This window comes from Canis aureus, chromosome 36 (genome assembly GCF_053574225.1).
Source record: "Canis aureus isolate CA01 chromosome 36, VMU_Caureus_v.1.0, whole genome shotgun sequence".
NCBI classification, from domain to species: domain Eukaryota; kingdom Metazoa; phylum Chordata; class Mammalia; order Carnivora; family Canidae; genus Canis; species Canis aureus.
This window is the reverse complement of record NC_135646.1, coordinates 10032664-10060390: the sequence shown is the minus strand read 5'-3', so window position 1 is coordinate 10060390 and position 27727 is coordinate 10032664. Positions and strand designations below refer to the sequence as shown.

The 27727-nt window shown below is 33.4% G+C and overlaps 1 protein-coding gene across 11 annotated transcripts in view; it reads left to right on the top strand.

Moving 5' to 3' along the window:
- Positions 1 to 27727, top strand: part of SPAG16 (sperm associated antigen 16) — a 911935-nt gene that overhangs the window by 118133 nt on the left and 766075 nt on the right. For 9 of the 11 annotated variants that reach the window (XM_077885066.1, XM_077885063.1, XM_077885062.1 and 6 more), the window contains exons 10-11: positions 2019 to 2177; positions 20719 to 20846. In XM_077885066.1, the coding sequence (XP_077741192.1) occupies positions 2019 to 2177; positions 20719 to 20846 (287 nt within the window). The remainder of the gene's footprint in view (positions 1 to 2018; positions 2178 to 20718; positions 20847 to 27727) is intronic. The other 2 variants (XM_077885073.1, XM_077885072.1) reach the window with 1 other exon arrangement.

Here is a 27727-nt window from a genome sequence, read left to right as displayed (position 1 = left end):
ACTTAGCCAAAATTTTCTCAGAATTAAAGATATTTGGTTGCCAACTTGATAATTATACTACTTGGGAGTGACTTTCTGAGCAGCCTGGGGTTGCATATTAGTTCCATTCTGGCTGGGCCTCAAGATCTGTTGCTGCCACAATATAAAACAGTATTTCTCATAAGCCTGACCACAGGCTAAGCGTCTTTTTTCATAATTACAATGTAATGCACACCCAAACCTAAAAATGGAGTGGTCGGCTTCTGCATGTTCTGAGATTTATATCATACATCTTAATACCTTGTTTCTTTATTGTTTAATTAGAATGGATGAAATATTGTAACTTAAATATAACTTGCTTCATTAGATTGCATTCAACTAATCAGTTATGGTTTCATTCTATTCTGAAATTAACATATTCTTCCTGTATGGTAGACATATACTTCTTATAGAGGTCCAAGTTTTATTTTGTTTTTCTCCAGTGGTTTTGTCTGATTCTGTGTTGTAAACTTCTGAAGTCATTCTAAAGACCTCGAAAACACCTAGAAGTAATTCTAATTTAGCGGAAAAAATCACTTCAGCATTTTATTTTTTGAAATCTAGATTTCAAAACTACCTATTTAGCAAATGCCAGGTAATAAAATTTGTCTATCCAAAATTTGAACTTTTACCCATATTTCTTATCCCAGTAATTGGAGAGAGCCTTGATGTTCTTTTATCATTAATTAAATTTCTTAAATAATATGATAAAACTTATTATTGTAATCCAAAGACTTACCTGAGGAAAAAGAAAAATTCAAATGTGCTTTTTTGCATAAGGCATTTTATAAATGTTTTATTATTGTTCATAATAATAACATTATAAAGATTTTTCCTGTCTCCTGTTGCTAGTAGTATGGTTAGAAGAGTTTGAATTCTATAATCATGTACTTTCTTAATCATGCCCTACTGGAATTTCAAGTGTTCCCAGAAGTCTTTACCTTGTACTCCATCTGTGATCTACAACCTGAAAGAACTCAGATAATCAATGGTATACACTTTAATGCCACGCTCTCAATAAGTCTCCTCTAAAGGAGACTTATTGAGCATGTATGGCAGGAAGTAGACTTAGTAGAAAGAAGAAGCATATGCATTTGTATGAATCAGGGAGGGAATGAGGGTTCCCATACTGAAGTCAGAAATGAGTTGAAGCCATATGATTATTATAGAAGTGTATAATCCTTTGCTTATGTACCATACTGTCTGAAAGAGCATGTGGGTCCAGTACCAGAGAGGAAAATCAAGACATCCTAGTATTAATGGATTGATTGTTCCCAGAAAAGTGTGATTTTTTTTTTGAAATCCTTCCCTTCAAATTAAATCGTACTGATTAAGCCTTAAATGGGCAACAGGGAGTCCTTCTTTTGTCTCTGTCCCAACCTGCAACACACATACATATGCCCTGGTCAAGATCCTTGTTGGCAAGGCCATGATAGATCATTGTTGCTATCAGTATGGGTGAGCTTAAGTCTTTTAGATTTTTCAGAATTGAAATATCTTTTTTTAAAGATTTTATTTATTCATTCATGAGAGACACAGAGAGAGAAAGAGAGAGAGGCAGAGACACGGGCAGAGTGAGAAGCAGGCTCCATGCAGGGATCCCCATGAGGAACTCCATCCCAGGACTCCAGGATCAAGCCCTGGGCTGAAGGCAGGTGCTAAACCGCTGAGCCACCCAGGGATCCTCAGAATTGAAATATCTATACTCACATGCATAACTTACAAAATTTCCTCTCGCTAAAACTGTGTATGTAATTCTCAGAAAATTTTCCATGCATTGTTTTGTAATCAAAGTCTCCACCATGACATTTTAACAAACACTCCAATATAAAAACAGAAAACTACTTTGTTCTTCAGAAAAGGGAGAGGGGCACCTGGGTGGCTCAGCGGTTGAGCATCTGCCTTTGACTCAGGTCGTGATTCTGAAGACCGGGATATATATATATATATAAATTTGTTTTGCAGTTTTTTTTTTTAAGATTTTATTTATTTATTCATAGACACAAAGAGGCAGAGGGAGAGGGAGACGCAGGCTCCATGCAGGGAGCCCAATGTGGGACTCGATCCTGGGTCTCCAGGATCACACCCCAGGCTGCAGGTGGCGCCAAACCGCTGAGCCACCGGGGCTGCCCTGTTTTGCAGTTTGTAATTTTGCTCTGGTGAGTACCTTTGAACTTAAAACTTTTTAAATGAACTTATTACCATTTTCATACTTCTTATTTTTTTTCTTTTATTCTTTAACTACATCCTTTAATTTCCCCTACTTCCTATTCCCACTGTTCCCAAATTGAGAGCAAACTATGTTCTGGGGCACCACAGTAAACTCAGAGGGACTCTGCCCTATATTTTCACTTTTTAAGGAAACACAGTGACATTTCTTGGATGCTGCTCAAACTGCTGGCATGACATAGTTCATCCTTAGATGATGGCTACAGTGGCTTCAACAATGTCATATCTTTGCAAAGGTGCATTCAGAAAAACAAGTAGTGCATGAAAATCATTGTGTAACTGGAGCTGAGGGTAGATAGCTCCAACTTGATCAGTTCAAGGTTTGAGAAATAGTGTTCTATCAATGGGCCCACAATGCAATTAGTAAGTCACAGTTTTTACTTAAGAATGAAAAAAAAACTTATTTTAGTCTCTGTGTATTTTTTTTTCAAATGTACTATTATTTTGTTCAGACATAAATACTTACTAGGTTGTTTGGACCTAACCTCTTAGTAAACAAACTATAGTGTGTTTCTTTTGGCCTAGAGCTAGCTGCCTGAAAAAGTTCTTGAGGCACTGAAGGAGCCACAAATTGAGAAACTTTGGGAACCTCTGTCCCATTTAACAATCATTGTGCTTATTCCATTATCTTCTTTCTTTTTATCTTGGTTCTTCATTTTTTGGTTGCTTCATTTCTACTTTGTCATTACATATAACATATATACATAAGTCGTTTGTTCTCATCCACTTTTATTTTAGTTTTATATATATTAAAATATCACCGTCTCTTGTTTTGCTCAAGCATCTCCAGTCATCTCTTGGTTAAGACTGAAGCGTTACTAGATTCATGAAGAAGGGCAGATGAGTACAGAATTCCCTAAATTCCTCTGTGTTTAAATCGTTTTTCTACAGTCTTGATATTTGAAGGATGGTTTAGTTGCATTTTAAATTCTTGGTTCCTATGTTATTGAATTTTTTCTTTTTTAACTTGCTGCATCATTGATATCCTTTTTATTTTATTTTTTTTAAAGTTAATGCCATTACATTCTTTTCTTTTCTATATTTGATATTTTTGCCTGGGGACCTTGAAGTTTTGGTTTTGTTTTTGTGTGTGTGCGTGTGTGTTGTTCTGGTTTTGTTTTTGTTTTGAGGTCTAATAATTTTACTAGGATATGTTTCAGAGTTGATATATATTTTAGGTTAATATTTCCCAATTCTCATTGGTCTTCTTTCAATATGTAGGCTTGAGCCTTTTTAAAATTTATGGAAAATTGTTTTGGATTTTAATTTAAATATAATTTCTGTTCCATTGTTTCATTTTACATCTTTAGGGATGTACTTATGCAAATGTGATTCCTTCTTTACCTGGCTTCTATTTCCCCCACATTCTTTGAAATTTTCAACTACTTTCTTTCCCTTATTTTCATCCCGTTGGTTGTTTCTCTGCCTTTCTTCAGTGTTTCTTAATAAATATCATTTTGAATCTTTGTTCTCCTAGGTAGCTTGCAATTTATTTCTTATTTCTGAGAAAATACTGTCTCTTTCTTCCATTTCTTTCTTGAGTTCAGTAAACAATTTTTCTTTTTTTGTCCATTTGTTTTTAACTTTCAAATTTCCAATTTATTTTTTTTTTAAATTTTTTTTTTAATTTTTATTTATTTATGATAGTCACAGAGAGAGAGAGAGAGAGAGAGGCAGAGACACAGGCAGAGGGAGAAGCAGGCTCCATGCACCGGGAGCCTGACGTGGGATTCGATCCCGGGTCTCCAGGATTGCGCCCTGGGCCAAAGGCAGGCGCTAAACCACTGCGCCACCCAGGGATCCCACTGCGCCACCCAGGGATCCCTCAAATTTCCAATTTAAAATGCTTTTCCCTCAAATGCCTCTTTGAATGTATTTAGTTTTATGTTGTGTCATGCAATTTTCTTTTGCTTCATGTTTGTTTTTTTGAGGGGAATTTTCATCATTTCAGATGTGACCAATTTTTTTTTTTATTTTCCAGATATTTTTTGTAATAATCCTATGTGGATTATTTTTTCCCTCTGTTCATTGTTGTTGATTTGAGGTTGTTTCCAAGATTTCTAATTCCTTTTTATTTTTTAAAGACTTATTTATTTATTTATTAAAGAGAGAGAGAGAGAGTGAGAGAGAGGCAGGCAGAGGGAGAAGCAGGCTCCATGCATGGAGCCCGATGCGGGACTCCATCCCGAGCCTCCAGGATCACGCCCTGGGGCGAAGGAGGTGCCAAACCGCTGAGCCACCCAGGGGTCCCATCTTTTTGCTTGTCTTAGACGTTAGTATATTTGTTAGTATATTAGCTCAATATCTTTTTGGTGTTTGCATGGTATATATCTTTTTCTTTCTTTTCTACAATTTTTGTTTCCATATATTTGAGTTTTGTAGCTTAAACTGCATATGCTATACCTGAATTTCGCTTTCTGTTTTGGTCTGACAGGCTACTTAGTTTGAATAGAGCATTTACTCTATGACAATGAATTAGATGATATATGGGGATACATTTTATTATGTGATTATTTTCTTTTTATTTGTGCCTCATGCTTATATTCCTTTCTTTTTTCTTTAGCCTTTTTTCTAAGTTATTATTATTTCATTTTCTTTATATTAGCTTGATAATTTAGTAGATATGTTAGAGACTACTACCTGAATCCTTTGTTCATTGGATTTTATTTTTATTTTATTTTTTTAATTTTTATTTATTTATTTATTTTTATTTTATTTTTTAAATTTTTATTTATTTATGAAAGAGAGAGGCAGAGACACAGGCAGAGGGAGAAGCAGGCCCCATGCACCGGGAGCCTGACGTGGGATTCGATCCTGAGTCTCCAGGATCGCGCCCTGGGCCAAAGGCAGGCGCTAAACTGCTGCGCCACCCAGGGATCCCTGTTCATTGGATTTTAATACAAATTAATACTTTACCTTTTCCCATGATCTTAGTTTTATTTATTCCTCTTACAGTTTTACTATGTTACTGTTGTCACATATCTTGATTTGTATATATTTCAAACTTTATAAGACTTTCTGATTATTAACACGGCCTGTTTTCTTTTAGATGTGGTTAAATATTTGTCTATGTCATTTCTCATTATTATTTTATATATTCTTGAATTTCCATCTGAGATCATTTTTCTCCTAACTGAAGGTTTAAAAAAATTTCCTTAAATGTAGACCAGCTCATGAAAAACCCTCTCATTTAATTTTGTCTGAAAATGCCTGTTTTGTCTCCAATTTTGAAATATAATTTTACTTGATAGCAAATATTTTCTTTTTTCCAAGTTTTTATTTCAATTCCATCTAGTTAGCATACAGTGCAATATTTGTTTCAGGTGTAGAATTTAGTGATTCATCACTTACATACAACACCTGGTATTCATCACAAGTGCCCTCTTTAATACCCATCACCTGTTTAACCCTCTCTCCTACCACCTCCTTCCAGTAACCATCAGTTTGTTCTTTATAGGTAAGAGTCTGTTTCTTGGTTTGCCCCTCTTCCCCCCCGCCAGGTATGTTTGTTTTGTTTCTTAAATTCCACATATGAGTGAAATCATATGGTATTTGTCTTTCTCTGACTTATTTTGCTTAGTATAATACCCTTTAGTTCCATCCACGTCATTGCAAATGCCAAGATTTCATTCAATGAATAGCAGATATTTTCATTTAGCACTTTTCAGATACTGTTCCATCATCTTCTGGCTGTCCTTGTTCTGTTGAGAAGTTGACTGTAATTCTTACTATATTTCTTTTCAGTACAATATTATCTGTCTTGATTTTCAACATAAAGTTATATTCTGAAATACATACATATGGTTTTCTTTTCTTGATGTTGTTTATCAGTTTGGAAAATTATCAGCCATTATTTCATCAAATATTGCTTCCTCACCATTTTCTTTCTATTCTTATCTGGGATGATATTTTACACTTCTGTAGATATTTTTTTCCTTTTCTTTTCTTCTTTTTTTTCTGTATATGTGATGTCTTCCTATGTCAGCCAGATTATTTCCTTTAGATAAGTTTTCCAGGTCACAAATTAACACCTGTGACTGATTTTTCCATCATCTGCATTCCCTGTGGGTGAGTTCATAATATTCAGCATTTCTTTGGGATTTTGGTCACATTGTTTTGAGTTTTATATGCCTGTTTTTGTTTATTTGTCTAGTTTTTGCTTTTTGAGCATCAAATAATATTTCTTTTAAAAACAGAAGCCTGATTTGAGGCATGAGAATGATACTATCTTTTTCCAAAGTGTATTTATGCTGACATCTTACAGGTAGCCGTGCTGGAAACACTATCAATTGCATTATTACCTTATTCCAACTAGTGATTGAAGTAATTCTAAATTTAGCTGTAATCTTTGGAATGTCAAGTCTATTTCTAATTTCCTCTTATTCCTCAGTTTCAATCTAAAGCCTGGATTATTTACCAAAACCCATACTTAGGGCTCTCAGGTATGGTTTGGTCCTTTTTGTCTCAGTCTTTTGGCCTTCTCTAGCAAAATTATCTGAAGCCAAAGCTTCAGGAGGAAACAAATTCTTAATGCCAGGCTGACCACCATGTGTGTCTCTCTTCTCTTAGAGCTTGACTTCATTATTCTTCACTACACGGTTAAAATATCTGATGCTTTCAAATACATTTTAATGGAGGCTTGTTTCACATAACCTCATTCATCATTACTGGAACTCTCTTCTGCTTTGAGGAGAAATATTTATAAGCTTAAATTTTTATGTTTATACACAGAATATACTACTTATTGAATAATTTAAAATAGAATATTTTCATTGAAAAATGTGATATAATTCTTAGAATATATTTTCCCCAGAAGTTTCAGTGTCTCCAGTGTCTATAAAAGTTATTCTCTGTTCTTCCTGTTTTTTTTCATGGTCTTGTCATTATCTTTCCAGCCTTTCCATTCTTACCTACTTATACCTTCCATTTATTTGTTTTCACCTACATTTGGATTTCTCATTACTGTACTCTGTCTCTAAAAATACCTGTAGAACTAGATTTTGATTTTCTAAGAGCAAAAATTCTATTTTAGATTAAGGCATGTTTTTTGCTACTATCTTATTCAAATGCCATTTTCTGTCTACAAGCCTGTAATTTCCTTCAGCTTGAAATTAACTGGTCTGTATTCCTAAAACAAGCCTAATTATCGTGTCAGATAGCTCCATATCAGGAATCCTGTTCCTTCCTAGTTGTCTCACTATGCTGAAATTCATCTGGCTGTAGATAAGTGCACTTCACACCCTTGTGTGTGCCTGCTAATGTTGCAGGGACACTCAAACAGGAGTAAAACAACTTTTGGCAAAATGATTAAGCTAATTTTGACCAGAAGACAAATGTTTGCAATCATTGAAGCACAGATTATCTTGAGTTACTGCTACCAAATCTTCAACTTCATTATGAATGCATAATAAATTTGGCATATGTTTATGTAGCTAGAAGTCAAAAGATAGAAGTTACATCAGAATCTCTGAAAGGTATTACTAAAATATAAATGTATAATGGCTTAAAAATCATATTAACATGGTATTACTGTTAGTCACTGTAAATCAGTAGATGCATTTTTTAGAGTCACTAAATCTTTAACCCTCGTTATCATGCCAGGTGCAAAAATGATTAATGTCTGTAGCTAGTCTCATATAGGATTTACCACCTAGTGACTGAATTAGGAAAATAAAATTCCTAGGTAAGTCCATGTACAACAATATAAATTATAAAGTTATTTTTATATCATTTGTACCGTCGAGAAATATATTGGCTCTATTCCATGAATGAGATATGAACAATACATCGACTTTTGAAGGTCATTTGTTCACTAAATAGACTTTTACAGAGTGCCTGTTATGTGTGAGATTCTATGCCAGAGAGACAAAAGTGAATCATTTGCCATACTTGTCTTCTAATACCTCATAGATGAATGGAAGGACTGTGCAGTGACAAAATTGCAATATTATCTAATAGGTACATATTTATGTTGATAGCAGGGACAGCACATGCAATGTGACATGGCTGTATATTTAGAAAAGCAGTAGAAGGTGAAGTTGGTTGAGGAGGCAGGCAGGGATTATCCCCACAGATGGCCTTGTATCAAAGGAGTTGAAATTCTACTCTGTGGACAGTAGGGAGTCATTTGATTGTAATACACAGAGAATGGTATATGATTTTATATGCCTTTTAGTAATACCATTTTGTGTGGGGGCTTCCTTCAGCTGAGAGACATGTGAGAGGCTGCAAGAACTCTTCTGGACAGTGATAGAGACTTATACTAAGAAAGGAACAAGAAAATATGAAAGAAGGAATGAATTTTTAAAATGTGGTTCGAGAAATACAAGAATGATGCCAGATTTCAGGCTTACAAGTGAAAAGTATTGTCATTAATCATGATCATGAATTCAAAAGTAAAACCAATTTAAGTGAAAGAAGTAAAAAATGTTTAGGGCTAGACAGTGAGGCATGTGTAACATCAGCAAATACATTATGGTAAACCTCAAGTATGGATGAAATTGCTACAGAATTAGGTATGGAATGAGAAAAGAAAAGGGCAGTATAGACTTTGGAGAAACTTCGTGCTTAAAGGGCATGTCTACATATGCAGCCTTCTGATGATTAAACTCAGTAGTGCCTGTAGAGACCAGAGTAATTCATGACTGATATTAGATCATCTGTCATTAACGAAGCTTTAGTAAAAGTTGAAAAATGTTCAAAACTTTAGATTCTGATTGTTAAAGTGTTGATAGTGAGATCTATAACAAATGAAAAAGAGGCAAAGGCATTCTATTGTGAAAATTTTAACAGATCAACTTGTTATCCCATGGTTTCCAAGACCACTTCTAAAGAATTGATAGACTTTGGGGATGGCATATGGAATTCCTACAGTCAAAAGCAGAATTTTGCATCAAGCAATGTATACAACTGTGCAGCTAGTATATGGAATTAATTTCAGCAGGACAGTTTATGTTCAGTCATTTATAATTGACACCCATAGCCATAAAAGAGCCTCAGAACAATTCCTAGAAATTGACTGGCATCCCATTCTAGGCCTTTCTTGGAAAGTGGATATAAAATAAAACCCAGATTATATGTGGGGGAGATAACTTGTTGGGTGGGATTTCTGTATCAGCAGTTTTATAAAGATTAAAGAAAACCAAATGAGAACACTTTTTATTTTGAAGTTAGTTCCTGTCAAGATACCCTGACTCTAATAAGCAAACCATTTGAGCTATTTTGTTGTTTAAAGTCTAGCCATATGGCAAAATATATCACTAGCTATGTCAGTGCAATGATACATGTGAAATTACTTTGTAAACTCTATAATATCATAATAATGAATACTGTTTTCACTGACAGAAAGTAGCAGCAGCATGACTTGTTTGGGCCTGTGAACATGAAAGTGATGGTAGCTAGTATTTATAAAAGTATTTACTCCCTTGTCTCTACCCCCAAGGATCACCATTCACTGACAATAGTTTCTCTTCAGGTACCTGTAAGCTCCTTGAGATCAGGGACTATATCCCATGTCCCTGTATCCCCATGCATCTAACACACCATTTTTGCAGTAATACATTTTTTCTGAATGAATTAATAGAAACTATTTGACAGTTTTAAAAGTTTTGCTTGATTTCTATTCTGTACATGGAGGGGGAGAGCTTTTATTAGGAAGAATTCATTTGATTATTATTACCCACTCATTTTCTGAATACTCTTAGGAAACTTTATTTATACCAACAGTTTTAAGTAATTGCAACTAAATTTTTTTTAATAAGTTATAAATCAGGGATAACGATAGAAGATTGCAGTTCATGTATGTATTTTTGTTTGGCCTTCCCAATATTGACATTTCTTAGGATTAAATAGACATTATATAAATTAGTTACCACATTTGTAATTCATTCTAATTCATCTAAAAGTGTGTTCTTCTCCTTTCTTCTTTCCAACCACATTGGCCTTCTTTTTGTTGGAACATGCCATGTTCACCCCCTCCTTTGAGTCCTTGAACTGTCTTTTTCTTCTGCCTGGAATGCTCTCCTCCCAGATAGTTTCACTATTGACTCCATCACTGCCTTCAGCTCTATGCTTAGATTGTCACCTAGGCTTACTCAGACTACTTAATGTAAAATTTCACAACCACTTGCCAAAACAAACTCCCTTCCCACTCAATAGTCCTCCAGTCTCTTTTCCTCTTCTCTTTTTCTCTCTTCATAGGAGTTTTTATATTCTAAGATTTTATGTGATCTATTTATTGTTTATTGTTTATGTCTCCCCAATATATTGAAAACTTCATATGGGTATGGGGTACAAAGTTTGTTTTTCTGTTTGCTTGCTAATGTTTTTCAGGTAGTTGGAATACTGCCTGATAAATTAGGATTATCAGTCCAAGTTTGGTGAATGACTAAATGGAAAACCCAAATATCTGGATCTTTTTTTAAAAAAGTTCTATCTTCTATTGGGATTACATTCATACTGCATTCCTTCTAGTGGTTGGAACTTAGTGGCAATGGTGGTTCACATAAAATATATATGCATTCCTCAGAGTCCACAGTCATCACCAGCCCAATTGTCTTCCTGGAAATTGAGACTGAAATGCATTGAAATTAATCTTCATACTTCTGCTTTTTTCTTATAGTAGGGTTAAAAGTTAATTATATCTTTAACCAAAGAGGAAACAGAATCATTGAAGAGCAAAAAAGTTATATGTTTACTAAAAGAGAGGAAGGGAGAGTATGTTTGTATGTTGAAGTGAGGAATTTGTGTATTAAATGTATAAAATAAATCTTTCGATGCCCACCTAATTAATTCATTTGAATTATCTTCTTGATGCCTGGTTTTTGAATTCTGATCATACTCTACATAGTTACAACTGCAACTTTATTTAAAATTCGAAGATAAGCACTGAGTGTTATATGTTTACAATTTGAATTTAAATTAGAAAAATGTGGGATGCCTAGGTGGCTCAGTGGTTGAGTGCCTCCCTTTGGCCCAGGGCACGATCCTGGAGTTCTGGGATCGAGTCCTGCATCAGGCTCCCTGCATGAGGCCTGCTTCTTTCTCTGCCTGTGTCTCTGCCTCTCTCTCTCTCTGTCTCTCATAAGTAAATAAATAAAACTTTTAATAAATTAATTAATTAATGTAAAAATTACAAATATAAGAAGAATCATTGAAACATATTAACAAAAAGAACTTAAATATTATAGAAGATCATATGAATTTATAAGAACATTGAGTAATTAAGTGGAGGTTAGTTATTTTACTGTGGGACCTCATAATGTTATGTTACCAAACCACAAGCAGATTATCCACGTAGAAAACTTAAGACAGCTAAAATAATATCACTTTAGGCACAGGCTTGCATTTATACCTGGACATGTAAAACAAACCAATGCCAATCAGTTGGGGAAGTATTAGATATGCCTCTTTAGCTGCTAATGCAAATAACTTTAGCTTACTAAAACAAATTTTGCATTGCCTTTGAGGAATGGAAGCAGATAAAACTAGTGAGGAGAGATGTCAATAATTATCCACACTTTCTATCCACAAAACTAATCAGAAAACTTCTTTTTTTTTTTAATTCAGAAAACTCTTGACATTTACTCGAGTAATGCCATTAGCCCAATAGGTGAGAGTATGATTTAGTCATTTTTTGAAAACAGAGCCACCATGTTCGAAAGTTCCTCCACTTATTGATATTTGCGTAAAGCATTGTCTAGTGCTGCTTCAGTATCTGGCACCATCAGATGGTCACTTGTGTCATCATTATGGTGCACTTTTCTTAACCTTCATGGCTTTGTGCTACCTGTATCTCCATTTCCCTTACCCTCCTTTTGAATATTTTTGAGTTTGCAACACTTTTATATAATTGTAATAGTGTTAAACAAAGGTTATAGTTTATTGTTTAGGAATATTTTACATGTAATATATTATTGATGCTTTTCAGGTATTTGCATTACTGCATAACAAGCTTTATAAAAATGAAAAATTAGATGACAATATTTTTTTATTAAATTATAATGATTAATTTAACAACATTAAAGTCAGGATAAGATAGCTAAGCTAAGTGTTGCAATTTCAATTACAAAAATGCACACTTATTCTTCATTTTGGAAGGCCGCCAACTAGAGAATATATTAGGCAGTGAATGGAACTAGACAAGTCATCCAATTCAGCAATTTCTAGCTGGTCAGATATATCTTCAGGCAAATTTAACCTTTTTAAGACTTATTCTTCGTTTCTGCTTTATAGAGATTACACAATTGTTTATTTTAAATGAAAATTATAGTGAAAGGGATATAATCTAAAAGTCATTGAAATTTCCATGTCTATCAATTTTAGTTTACATGAGGCTAAGTGAAGGGAATTAATAAGGGCTTAGAAATTCTTCATTCATTTTCAAATAAAACTGTTAGTGGAGAATTATCTTACTTTACAAACCTAAATAGATTATGTTCTTACTGGCAAATGTCCAATTCATTAATTTTTGTCATCTTTCAATTAACTGCTTATTTTTTGTGTCAAATAGAATTTAAAAAGATGTTATAACTATTTTCTTATAATAATAAACTGACCTGTTTTAAAACTATTGGGAAAATAAGAGGCTATATTTTAATAGCTACATATAAGCAATAACTATATACTATATGAATGACCCTGTGACCTCCTTGAATCCTCTTTGGATTTTGATTAGCATCTTTTTTAGGCTTTTGGGGACTATGGGAGTTACCTTGGTGGCTTCCAGAGAAATAGAAGGTAAGAGCCCAGCTGTGTTTGAAAACACAGAAATTAATACAAAATAAAAAAGCATAAAGACTTAGCTACTATTAATATTCTGACACATTTTCTTCTAGTTGTACATTTATATGTATTGATATACATATGCTCTCTAAATTACATGGATACTTTTCTAGGTTTATCCATACTCTTTGGAATACAATTTTTAAGTACATAGTATCCTGTCACCTGGATGCTTGGTATTCTGCAGTTCATATTTATTAGAAGTTAGGTGTTTTAAGTGCTTCATTATATTAAATAATGGTTCATAGATATCTTCATGTATTTATCCTAGCACATTGGTTTGAATATTTTCTTAGAATATATTTTTAGAAATAGACTTAGTGGTAAAAGGTATTTGGTCATTTTTAAATTATGTTTGATACACATGGCCAAATTTCTTGAACCTACTTTCAGTATATGAGAATAACTGCACCAATGCACTAATCTTATTTAATATATATAATTTACCAATTTGCAAATGAATAACACCTCATTTGTTATTTTAATTAATTAGTATTTAATTATTAGTGAGACTGAAATCTTTTTACATGTTTCCTGATTACTTTTTGGGTGACATGTGTATTCATAATTTCTATCCATTTTTCTTCAAAATAGTTTAGTTTTTATAATTGATTTTAAATATAAAAATTAAAAAATATAGAAATTTTAAAAACTACTTAATCAAATATAACTATCTTTTACTTCACAATTTTTTCTTTAATATTATGCTTAGAAAGGGCTTCTGTATTCCCAGAACATATAAACATTACTTGTATGTCCTTTCTGTGGATTTTATGACTTCTTTTTTTGTTTTTTTTTAAACATTGAACTGTATAGTCCATCTGGAATTAATTTGGGAGCAGGATAAGAGACAATGTTCTATATTTTCTTCTCAAATTGTTAAAACTAGTTTTCACAGCAAGTTTTATTGCATAATTCATTTTGAGTCTTCTCTGGAGATTTGGTCATCAAAAAATGTAGACTTACGCTCAAAGGAAGCCAACAACGTGGGAATCTCACCAGAGACAATGACCTGCATTGAAAACTACCATACTTGTGGGAAGAAGGTCCTAATACAGAACCTTATTGGCATAGTTAAGATAATGTTCTTAATAGTGTTCATAATAGACTTAGTTGTGGTATTTGGGGGCCTATAAGCAGATTAGAAACAGCAGGAAAAGGAGATTAAGAAAAGGGCAGGAATTACTGTAATTATTATAGCTATATGACAGAAAACTAAAAAGTAGGCAAAGTTGTATTACTCAGTGGTAGTGTTCATAATGATTACCATGCTATTCAGAAGAAAAGGTGACATGATCTTTACACTGTTCTAATTTGATATGTGTCCAAGTAAAGAACTTAGTGATAACTTTAGCATACATTAAAACTGTTTTGCTTGATAGAGTAGAAACTTTAAAAAATAATTAGAAACATAGGATATTAGTTCAAAAATGTTTAAGTACATGTGAAAACAGCATTTTACAGGTATAATCCTCTTCCCTACAACCTAAGGCCACAATAATACAAACAAATATAAAGGTCAAGAAATTGATCAAATCCCTGAGTAAGGAAGGTTTTCCTTGACTAACTTCTATTTTCATACTTAAACTGTGAATATCAATTAGCTCAATGAGGTCTTGCTGATAATGTCAGCTGTCAGTCATTACTAGATGGTGATGTGTGACGTTTGTCAGCAGGCATGGACTACTTGAGTGATAAATGAAATAATGAAGGCACAGAAGCCTGAACAAAACTTCATTTCTCATAAATGCCTCTCCACATGGGGATTCTAAACAAGAAAAAAAATACATTAGAATCTGTTCTAATGTGATGTTTATTTAATACTGTGTCTATCTTAAAACATTCTTTTACCTTTAATTTTTTTTAAGATTTTTATTTATTTATTCATGAGAGACAGACAGAGAGAGAGAGAGAGAGACATCGGCAGAGAGAGAAGCAGGCTCCATGCAGGGAGCCTGATGTGGGACTCGATCCTGGGTCTCCAGGAATCCGGCCCCGGGCTGACAGCAGTGCTAAACTGCTGAGCCCCCCGGGCTACCCTTACCTTTAAATTTTTTAAAAAATTAATGTAAACAGTAAAGAAAGATATAATATTAAAAGTAAATGATTCTCTTCCCTTTGTTCTGACCTCCATTTATTACATCTATTGGTGACCACTGTTCAGTTTCTCTCAAAGTGTTTTATACATACATTAGTGCTTACCTATGTAGATTCTTTTTATTTAATAAAAATGAGATGGTTTTATTTATATGATATGTACATTTCTTTTATAAGTTAATAATCTATCATAGAGCTAATTCTCTATAAATGCATATATAAATTTAGAGTGGTAGTCAAAATATTTAACAACCATTATAACATGGGTACTGACCAATCAGAATGGATGCTGGATGTGGAATGGGTGAAAGGTCTTGGAGGCCCAGTTGTGCTAGGAATTTAATAATTAGAACATGATGGTGATTAAGTTGGGGGCAAAGGTTAGTATCCAAAGAAGTGGCTAAGGTTGGTGGGGGGAGAAGAACATGGAGGACACGTTCAGGGTATCAGTCGTTTCCAAGTAGTATGGATATCTTTCAGTATATTTTAACAATCAGCAGGATCATACTGGTGCACTAGGGTTATAACAATCCTGCAAGTACCTCATTCTGTTTTATATAGTATACAAGAATAACACTATAATTAAAAATAATATATTAAATCAGTATACTTATGTACAACTAGGGTGTTTTAAATACCTAATATTATAAAAAATGCTACAGATCAGAAAACAAAAGCATTAACAACAAAAATAAATTTTAAAAAGAAAAAAGAAAACTTTCATTTGTAATTTGGTAAACCTTTGTGAGGATATCCATAAGGTCAATGCCTAGCTGTGGAACTGACAACTCAATTTTTATTTCAGTAGATATTTCCAATTTGCCCTTTGAAAAAGTTAAATTAGTTTGTATTCACCCCCAAGTGAGAGTCTTTTTCCAATCCTTGGACAATAGTTGACATAATTATCTTGTTAAAATTTGTTTTTATTCAGCTTGATAATTGAATGATTAAAGAAATACTCCATTTTTGTTTAGTCATCATTTTATATAGGGAAAATCATTAGATTTTGGAGTCTCTTAGATTTGTTGTTTCGATTTGGATAAATTACTATGAGTTTGTTTTCTCAAATGTAAAATGGAGTTGGTATAAACTTCAAAGTAATTTGGTTTGACTTATTATTTCAGATTAATTTTAGAATAATTTTCTAAGTTTCCTCAAAAGTCACACTGAAGTTTTTATTTGAATTAAATTAAATATTTAAATTAAACTTTTTAAGAAGTTTGCCAACACAATTTTTATCTGAGTCCATGGAATATCTATATTAAATCATATCCTGCTTTGTGTCTCTGAATAAAGTGTATTTTTATTTCTTTAGACCCAGTACCTTTCTTATTAATGTTCTATTAGATATTTTATGTCTTGTTGCTAGATTTAATGGAATATTTTTCTTTTATATCTTCTGTTTATTCATTGCATATATGAAACTTACTAAATTTTATAATTTATACTACCTTCATAATACTATGGCCTTATTACTGTTCCTTTACCCTGTTGGCTTCATACACATCATCTATCTGCCTGCTTATCTATATCTATCACCATCATTTGTCAAGATAATGATATCTGCAATTAGTGATATTGATTGTGTATCTACTTCATTCCAATAGATTCATTGCTTATTTTTTCATTTTATTATCTTCTGCATATTTCTATTCTTGCTTTTCTCAGTGATGTAGTTTTTCATTTATGCTGTTCCTTTGTGAGACTGTGAAGCCTTCAATGGAAGGAGTGGATTCCACTTGTGTTTTTGATCCGGTAACTAGCATGGTACCTGATACAGAACAAACATTCAAATGTTGAGTGAATAATCTTGAACTTCAGGTTCAAAACTGGCAATTCCCTTGAATGTCAGATCAATGGAAAGCAAAGAACAAGATAGAGAAGCAGATATGGGTTGAATGGACACAGGGCCTGGAAGACACATAGGTACGCAAGAGATTCCTGTGGAAGGAGACCAAGTAGATAGTTTGGCTTCCTAATCAGGATAGATTCAGAAGATGCCTAACTGATACATCACTGAAATACTAAGAGTTACCCATCAGCTTTTTCATCCTTTGAGCATAAGCAATAAAACTATATTTGATTCCTACTGGCTGACCAGTAAGTTCCTTTTATTATTGATCCTGGGACAAACAGAGATAATCAATAATTAAGTCCATGTGGGATTGGGATTCTGACAGGTGGGATCAAACTAAAATCTGCCTTAATCAATATCCCAGGAGAATATTAAACCTGAAATTTGAGTTAGATAAAATATTTTATAATAAATAAATAGATTGATATAATTCATAATGAATTTACTAACTGGTTGAAATTAATGTGTGCCACTAATTGCAGCAGTAATAAAAATATCCCCAGAAATAGCTAATGACTATTAAGGATTTATTAGGTGCTAAGCATGTGATTACCACTTTAAAGAGATTATCTCCCTTAATCCTCAGAGCAGCCTTTTAATCAGGTGTGATTTTGGTTGTATTTTACAGATGAGAGAATGCATCCTAAAAAGTTTGTTAAGCAGCTTGACTAAAGTCACATACTCTTGTATGTGGTGGAACTCAGTCGCTAGGGACAGCCACGATTTTCAACCCTGACTTTTATTTCATGTGGGGAACTTTAAAATAAATACCAATGTTAGAGCCTTACCTTGGGAAATTATTACCTAAATGATCTGAGGAGAGATCCAGTGATACTGGTGTTTTTAAAAACTGCCTGATGATTTCAACAAGTAGGCAGAGTAAAGGACGACTGACCTATCAAAGCATATTACTGAGAGCTTAGCTTTGCCCTCCAGTTGTACCTTGTCAATACAGAGAAATGATAGTGATATGTAGCTTGAAAGAATAGTTTTAAAATTTATTTTACTCCCTCTATTCTCGATGCACAGTCCTTATTTATGTATCCTGCATTTGCCTCACCGACCTGCCTGCTCATTTATTTGCTTTTGTTTCCTGGAATAGTTCAGTATACATGCTGGGTGATAGGAGGAGTCTGACATTTTGCCTCTGCAAGTGCATTTATGTTTAGATAGGATTGCTGTTTCTAGGCTTTCACTGCTCTTTAAATCTTCCTTTAAATAGTTGTTCAGGTATTATTATAATTTCCTGTATTCTTCCCAGCTACACCAAAGAGGCTGTAGCTGATTTGGTTTTATTAAGCCTAGTTGATTAGATTTTATTAAATGTCTCATTGTTTTAGTTTTATATAATGATTGGTTTAATAGTGCTTGTAAAAATTGCTGTAGATAATAAGTTTATGGTTCTAGATTTTTCCATGTAGTAAAAAAATTATATAAGACTGGATTCTGATTCACCTTGCTATATTTTCCAGCATAATGGTTTACCATCTCTCCATTTCCAACCCAAGCAACATTATTAAAGTGAATTATCACAACAATAGTAAAATGGACAAAAGGCATAAACCTAAATTTCAAAAAAAAGGAACTAAAAAAAAATAAACACAAAGATTAAACCTAATCGATTAATTTAAGGAATGTCAATATCATAGTTTTTTTATATGAATTAGCAACAATTTTTCCTAAGCCTTTTTCCTTATAGATATGATTTACATGCTTATTATTTTTATTGTCTATGGTGTCCTGTTAGAATGCAGTCTTCACAAGGAAGGGAATTTTGTCTATTTTGTTCAAGGACATGAGAGTTAAAACCAGTGCCTGTCATGAAATAGATATTTAATAACTATTAGTCAAAGAAATAGTTTACTGAATGTATTCTTTTATTTTACTTATTTTTTTTGTTTCGAGGTTTTATTTAAATTCTAGTTAATTAACATATAGTATAATATTGGTTTCAGGAGCAGAATTTCGTGATTTATCACTTATATACAACACCCAATGCTCATCACAAGTGCTCTCCTTAACACCCATTACCCATTTATTCCATTCCTGAATGTATTATTTTAAATATAAGCGTGTGTATTTCTGTGTATATAGCATTAACAAAATTGTGGTGAATTGCACACAGCATTATATGACAGGCAGTATAGAAATTCATATAACATTTCTGAAGAGCAATCTCTGGAGAGGTATCATGTTTTTGTTAAATATTTTCAAATTATTTGCACTTTTATTTTTAAAAGATTTTATTTATTTGAGAGAGAGAAAGCACAAGCAAGAGGGAGGGACAGAGGGAGAAGGAGAAGCAGATTCCCTGCTGAGCAGGAAACGGGACTCTAAACTCCGTTCCAGGACCCTGGGATCAAGACCTGGGCAGAAGGCAGATGCTTACCTGACTGAGCCAACCAGGCGCCCTCTTTACACTTTTAGACCTGTGTTTTAAGGATTTAATCAGTGAGGTGCTGATCTATAAACAGAAAAGTCTGTTCATAGTATTGATAATTATAAGGAAAACAAATATAGCTGAATGTTAAATAAAATATGATTTTTATTCTTTCAAAATAGACTAAAGTGAAAGTATAGTGATATAATGTAAAGTGAAAAATGAAGGGTGGATAATAGAATATGGTCTCAACTTTGTAAAAATCGATAGACAAATTATTACATCAAAGTGCTAATAGTAATTATATGTGTGGTTAAAATAAGATTTCTTTTAATTTTTTTCTTTGTAGCATATGGAATATATGATATTTCGATATGAACATGTATTTCTTAATCAGAAAAATACTTCATTCATAAAAATTGGTTTTATCATTTTCCAACTCTAATATAACCTTCACAAGGGCAAGACTTTTCATCTGTTTTGTTCACTGGTGGGTTCCCCATGCCTAGAATAATGTTTGGGATAAAGTAACACTTATAAATATTTTTGAATAAATGAATGAATACACAAATGACATACCTCCCTCTCTAAAGGTAATTTTAAGGCTTTAAGTATAAGTGGATTGATTACTTCCTTTTTTTTTGTAGAGTTGAGCAATTAATCCATCTGTTGCTAAATGTTAATTAAGTGCCTGTTTATAGCATATCTTTCTTCCACTGAGGAGAGGCTACTTTCTCCTGGACTATAACATGATCTTTGATCTCCAGTTTCAGTTGCTTGACAGACATGGATTCTAATGTATGTGAGATTTAAAATGATTATGACAAAAAAAATAAAATGATTATGACAGAAATGTTTTACCTTTAGTAAGTGCTTTTAAATTAGCCTTGTGTCCTGAGGCTTGAGAAGAAAATCATAATTAATCCAATAATTTATGTTACTATTCTGTTTCCCATGGGAAGTGTTTTTGATTCATCATGTAGAGAGGACAAAAGAAGTATAAGAATAATCACGGATTTTGCTGACATTACTATTGGGGATGGGAACTTATTGAAAAAGAACAATGACCAATAATATAAGGCAATAGTGTATTGTGCTTCATTTATAATTTATTAGGGAATGTTTTTAAATATTTTTTCCATGTAAACTTATGCAAATAGGTACTTGCCTTATTTAACATTTTATCTTTTTGGCATGTTTTCTCAAGACCAAAATAGGAAGTGAAGGACTTAAGGTAACTCCTAAGGGAATATAATGGTAATATTTATGTTGTAATTTAAGATTAAATAAGATGGTATCAATGTGTACAGTAATATGGCCATTTACACATATCTCTTGCTTTTTCTTTTTCCTCCAGGATTCAGAATTTCCCACAGATATGCAACCTAATCCAAACCTGTATTTACATAAAGAAAATATTTGTCCAGCAAAATTTGACTACAAGCTGAATAGCATTTTTAGACTTCATGAACTTCCAGTGAGCTGGTAGGATTCTTGATGTTTTATTAATGCTTTTGAGATTTTATTGTCATGTCTAAATTGTGTTGCTCTTATAGCCATTCATGGTTGGAGTGGTTTGCTCTTAGCCTGTCTCCAAATTGCTACTCATAACAGCAAAAGAAACTGCATATAGCTGCTGCAAGAATCTTAAAACTAATTGGTTTTGGCACTTGGTGGCAGTGCAGACTAAGTGCACTATTGTGCATATTTATTGTAGAGGTTGTAGTTCAGGCATAAAATGAAGCATAAATCTTTTCTAGAGAGGTTTGTACAATTTCTCTTATTAAAGATAAGATCTCAGCAACTATGCATTTCATTTGATTATTTTACTTACAATTTTACCAATGTATGTTTTTTCCTCATTAACAAATCATTTATTTTGTTTGTCTTGAGGATTATAGTATCATGAGGCACAATCACATCAGTTTAAAGACAAAACTTATTACTTGGGATTTGTTAAAATGCATTATTTTATGAATCTGCCTATTTATATTAATATGAAACTTAAGTCTTATAAAATTTATACTATTATTCAGTTTTCAAGAAAAATATTAATATAGACAATCATATGGTATAGTATTCCATCTGTGGTATATTAAAATTTTAATAAGTGGTCATCTTTTATATATGATCATGGATCTATCATTTTGATTATGGTGTAAGTAATATTATTTTCTTACATTTGTTCATATATTCCCAAGCTTATGTCATCAATATTCAAGAAATTTTAGATTTATAAAAAATATGTGGCAACATAATGTAATTGCTCCTATTGTACTTAATGAGGACAAATGTCTCAGAATAAAATGTTAACCAACTCTAATAACTTTTTTTTCCAACTCTAATAACTTATATACATTAACCTGTGGTATTTTTTTTCATTTGCAAACTTTGCTTGTAATGACTGGATATGTTACTTATTTCTATACTTTACTTGTTTATTTCCATGTAGCAAGAATATTTATTGTCTGTGGTATCTTACTTAAGAATACAGCAGATATGATCTTATCTGCTCTGATCAAAACCAGTAAGTTAATGAACCGAAAGGGTCTTTTGGTAAAGGAAGCCATAAAAATGACACATTCATACCTTAAGTATTCTATTTTTACTTAAAACAGTTCATTTGCATGCAGATGGCAGCCTTTTGATGTAAGGCCGTGGCATTTTCTTTGATTAAGTGATTGCGGATTGGAATTCTATGCCATATTTCTTGCATAAGCTATACCAATAATGTATCATTTACAGTTTCAATTTTGTGATTTCCTTAATCTGAAACAAGAACTTGAGACACTCGGAAGATGATCCTCTCATCTTTCTGTAGCATTAATTTAATTTTCATTGACAGCGGTTCTCCTTATCACACTCATATTGCGTCACCTTGATTAATCTTTGATTACAATAGCAAGCACAACTGGGATATAAGGAGGGTTACTTACAAACTCCTTGGAACTGTGTAATCATGGACCTTAGCTGGTGGGGAGTACCCTGTGCTGGTCTACTTGGGTGTGTTCTGAGAGCTCTGAGCAGTCAAGGTACAATGAGCACAACTAATGTATTTTACAAAGAAAATAGGAAACGCTGGTCAATTCAGCAATTAAGTAGAGATTAAGGGAAAAACTTCTATTAAATGAAAATGAAGAGAAGATGAGGAAGGGGGTATGTTTAACTTTTAGTAAAAGTCAAACTCTGGATTTCAACTTAATTTATTTTCAGCCTTTGGAAAGACAGCTGCCCTGGTAACTATTCCTGCAATCCAGGGAATAATTTCTCTGTCACAATCTTCACTAGTTAGCCCATTAGGAGAGAAGACTCTAACATTATAAGTTAGGCAGTAAAAAAAAAAAAAAAAAAAAAAAAAGATATAAAAAAATCAATCACTAATGGAAAGAATAATCACTAATCTTCTAGAGTAACAAAACTCAAAGGAAGATTAAGCTGTGACTTTGGGACGACTTATTTACCTGAGCCTTTTCTTGCCTGTCTTGCTCATTTCCAATTTGTCTCAGTTGCTACTTCCTTATACCACGGGTTCTTCATTGTCACATGCTTGTTTCTCCTCCCGCTCTTATTTTACTTCTTTCTCTATACTCTCATTCTATACTACATCCTTCACTAGCCATAATATACAATTCAGTTGTAAATTCTCAGTGTTGCTCAATTCCATATTCTCTGTTAATTTTAAAACCAAATTACTTCCTGACCCCACATACACACACAAAGGTTTGGTACTTTATGGTTTTTTTTAATGTTTATTGATGCGTGTATATATTTCTTTTAGTAATAAAGAAAAGGCTTTTTGTTTTATGAGTAACAATTTGTTTTTGTTTGTCAGTTACCATCAAGAGAAATTATGTTCTTCTTGTGTTATATAGATTCCTTAACTTTATCAAAAAAACAATAATAATGATAATAAAAATGTATCAATAATAAAAATAAGCATCTATAAATGCCAGAATTCTGCTTTATATACGCTATCTTTAACCCTTGTATTTCTCTAGGGTATTTAATATTTTCCCATTTCTCTCTCTCTCTGTTTCTCTCCCCTTCTCTGTCCCTCTCTGTCACATACACACATATGTACACTTACAAATGAGGCTCAGACATTTTGAGAGTCACAGAGAAAGAATTTGTATCAGATCTGGTTAACTCAAAAGCAAATCCCCAGTGAATAAGACATGCATTACTTTAAAGAAAAGTACTGAGGAAATAGTGTCTATTTTTACAATCAGGCATACAGATTTGGCAGTAACATATAACTATATAATGTATGAATTTGGCCAATATCCTTCCCCCCCCTTTTAATTGCTTTAAACTTAAATATTAAAATAATTAGATTGTGTTTATATGTAGAATTTGTTAATTATATGTTCTTTCCTTAAAAAAACAGATTTCTTAAAATGTATTTTTACTATGTTTTTCTAACAAGGTCAAAATAAAATAAATGCATTTTAAATTCCAGATAATTTAAAAATTCTTTTTTTAAAAAAAAAAGATTTTATTTCTTTATTCATAAGAGACACAGAGAGAGAGAGAGAGAGAGAGTCAGAGACACAGGCAGAGGGAGAAGCAGGCTCCATGCAGGGAGTCCTATGTGGGACTCGATCCTGGGACTCCAGGATCATGCCCTGGGCTGAAGGCAGGTGCCTAACCGTTGAGCCACCCAGGGATCCCCTAAAAATTCTTAATGTCTTACTAATTTGCATTTTTATAGAGTGAAGTTTCGTAGGTTGAAGAACCAGAAGGATTTTAAGTCAGATTAGGTAAGGGAGTTTTTAAACTCTGATTTAGATAGATATCTTTTTCCTACTTTCAACAGGATGGTTCCTATCAGCATAGAAAATGTCCTTCAGTAACTCCCATTAGTTAAAAAATACTTTTTTTGTCTTGAGCCAACAACAAACAACCCACCATACCTATGCTGTTTCCTCAGGAGCTACTCTGCTCATTTTTATCAGAAAAGTTTGGCTGAAGTGCTGATGAAACTAGCATCCTCTACATGTTCTTTCTGTTTTCCTCTTCAGTGGAATTTCCCTTCTTTCCTCTGCCCTTTCAGTCATTTGGTCTTTCAGTGCCCACCACCAGTGCCGCTCAAACATTTTCTTTACCTCTTAGGTCGGTCAGTACAACCTACCATGCCTGTTTTTCCCTTCCTGACTCCCATTATTAGTATGGTTCTGGTTTCCTGCTGACTCTCAAGCTGTCCTGCTCAGCATCCTCAGGGGGCTGTTCCTCTTTTGCCAGACTTCTGGTTGATAGATTCTGTTTCCCTCCACTCCTTCCTGGCTCAGCCCTATTACTTTTTCTTCTCATTGCTACACTTCCCCAGGTGGCCTCTCCCATCCTCAAGCTATAAATACTCTCCATATGGTAATAATCCTCATGGTGATATCTCTATCATTGACTTCTCTTCTGAACTTGTGTATCTAAGAAATGTCTCCAAATTGTCATGCCTACAAAGAATTCTGTTTTTTTTTTTTTTTCCTGTCAGGAAACCTGGTCTTCTACTCTTCCTCATTTTTGTAAAAGCAAATTGTAAACTTCTGTGAATATATTCAAGTTAAAGGCCTAGGTGTCATTGGGATTGCTAATTCTCTCACCCTGCACTTCCCAGCATTAAATCTATTAGTAAGTCTGATAGGCCTTCCTCCAGAATGCATTTATATTTTTCTATCTCTGACACTACTGCAAAAGTCTGCTAATTCACCATACCTTACCCTGTAATAATTCACTCACTTCACAATAACCAAACAGATCTTTTTAAAATGTAAACCTGATCATTAGATTCCCTGCTTTAAATACAATATGTCTTCCCCGTTGTTTTAAAAAAATCCAAACTTCATCCTGTGGCATACCAGGTTCTGCAAGTTGTCTCCTGCCTACTTCTCTCTGGCCACATGGTCCCTCACACTCCCTGCCCAGTTCCCTCTGCTACCTCAATCTTTCACTCTTTGCAAATATGCCACATTTACTCCTGACCCAGGTCTTTATACTAACTCTTCCCTCTACCTGTGTTGTTACATCTCTCATTTTTGCATGTCTGGTTTTCTCATCTCTAATATCTCAGTTCAAATATCACCTACCCAGAGAGGCATTTCTTGAAAAATGTAGCTTATACTTCTTTCTTCATTCCCCCAGTCACGCTTAATCCCATCATTCTACTTTATTTCCATCATGTTTCTCTGTAGGCATGCCATGCAGCATAAATTGTAAAGTGTTTTATGAAAGTAAAAAAAAGTTCATGAAATGTTAGTGTTTTTCTAGTTTATGTATAGCAGGGATGGGCTAGATACTCACCAACCCAGTTTTCTTTTCCTTGGGCCCTGGAAGATTGTATCTCCCAGTCTTCTGAACTAAGCTAAGTTGCGTGATACTAATTCTGACAAAAACCAGTATACACCACTTCTAGAACCAACCCCTAAGGCTTCCATTGGTATTATTCTGTCTCCATCCTCATTTTCCTAAGCTAGAATTAAAGGACTTTGAAAGTGATGAGCCACATGCTAGAAGGAGCTTGTGTTCTTGAGTTATCTGTTGCTTGGTGAGTTCCCAACCTCCATCAAGCTTTGTCTGTGGTACTACTTTAATGCACTATATATCTGCAAAAATAGATGAGTTAGGCTATATAAGGTGAATGAAATAAAAATTTAAAAGCCTGGTAGTACTCTTATATTTACTCATTCATTCAAGAAACATTTCTTGAGCATTTGTCAGGCACTATTCTATTCTGGGCTATTGACTAAATAACACAGAAATCTGCTCCTAGGGAGCTTATATTTGCTGTAAGGAACAAGGAATAAACCAATAATGAACACATCTATGCCTTGGTGTGGTTGATGGCCATCAGTGCTGGAGAAAAACAGCAGGACACAAGGAAATGGAGTGCAAGGTGGCTTCAGGTTTAAAGAGGGAATCCAGGGCTGTTCTGAGATTTCATAAAATAGGAACCTAAAATGGATGAGGAAGTGAGACATGAAGAGAACTAAGGATTAACATTAGAGTTGGAGGAACAGCAAATGCAAAACCCTTATACTGGGAGCATGTCCAAAATATTCCAACAAGGAGACCAGAATAAACAGAGTAGGTGAGCTTAGAAAACAGGAGGAGAAAATGAAATTAGGTACTTGGGGACCAAAAGGGGTTTGAGTTAGGGGCCTTTTAGATGGTAGTAAAGAGGACATTGAATTTAATTCTGAGAATGCTGAAAAGCTATTGGAGGATTTTGAGAATTACTTGATTTGATCTACATAATAATAAGATCACTATGACTGCTGTGTGGAAATTAGACTGTCCTAAAGGGTTAAAGGTGGATAGAAGCTGGACAACTAGTTAGAAACTATTTCAGTAACCCCGGAGAGTTATGAAGATTTTCTGGGCTAGGATGACAATGGTGTAGAGGCTAAATGGTGAAAGATTTTTATTTTTTGATGAGAAAGTCATCAGGGTTTTCTTATACGGTAGATGTGGGGGTGAGAGAGGATTTTAGAGATGAGTCCAAGGTTTTTGGTCAGAGCCAATGAAGGTACAGTAGCCATTAATTTTATGGGCAAAGCTAAGGGAAGGGAAATTTTAGAATCTGGAGCTGTGTATATTATGTTCGGGATGCCTGTTAAACTTCCAAGAAGGTTTAGATTTGAATGAGGCCCCTTAAAGTGTGCTGTGAACATAATCATAACTGTGTGTATGACCTGGCAAGTGGTTAGGTTCATGTCAGTACTAGTTCATGCACTTTCATGGAAGCCAACTGTAGAAATAAATAAATAAAGATAATAAATAAAGTAACTTTAAATGCCAAAAAAGGAGCATTTAGGAGTATAATTTTTTAACATGGGTCAACATAAAGCTTAATTTCTCTGATTGTTTTGGCTATAAATTATATATGCTTATAAGAAACTGCTAGTTATGTTTTAAGATGTAAATTTGCAAATTAAATATGAAGTTATTTTTATACCTATAAATATAACAGGTATTTTATAATGTATATTTATAATAAATTTAAATGATATTGTAATTGTTATGATGTTTATATTCTCCAAATAAGCAAAGAACTTGCAGTTTCTTGAAGCTTCAAGAAAATTTTCCTTAGGAGGGTAATGGTTATATACAGATAAAAATGTCTATAAGCATTACTTATACGTAGTGTACAGAATAATTTAAAGTAGTTTTTATACTATGAACATATATCCTGCTAGTTTTGTAGTTTCCTATCAACTTAATAAGGTATTCAGTTAACTTCCATTAAATAATGATAATATTTATGCCATTACCTTTTAAGAAGGAAGAGGTACATGAATTTACAGTAAATGTAAACATACATTTTAATGACCTGTTTATCTTTTTGGGTGTGTTCCATGAATAAACATATCATC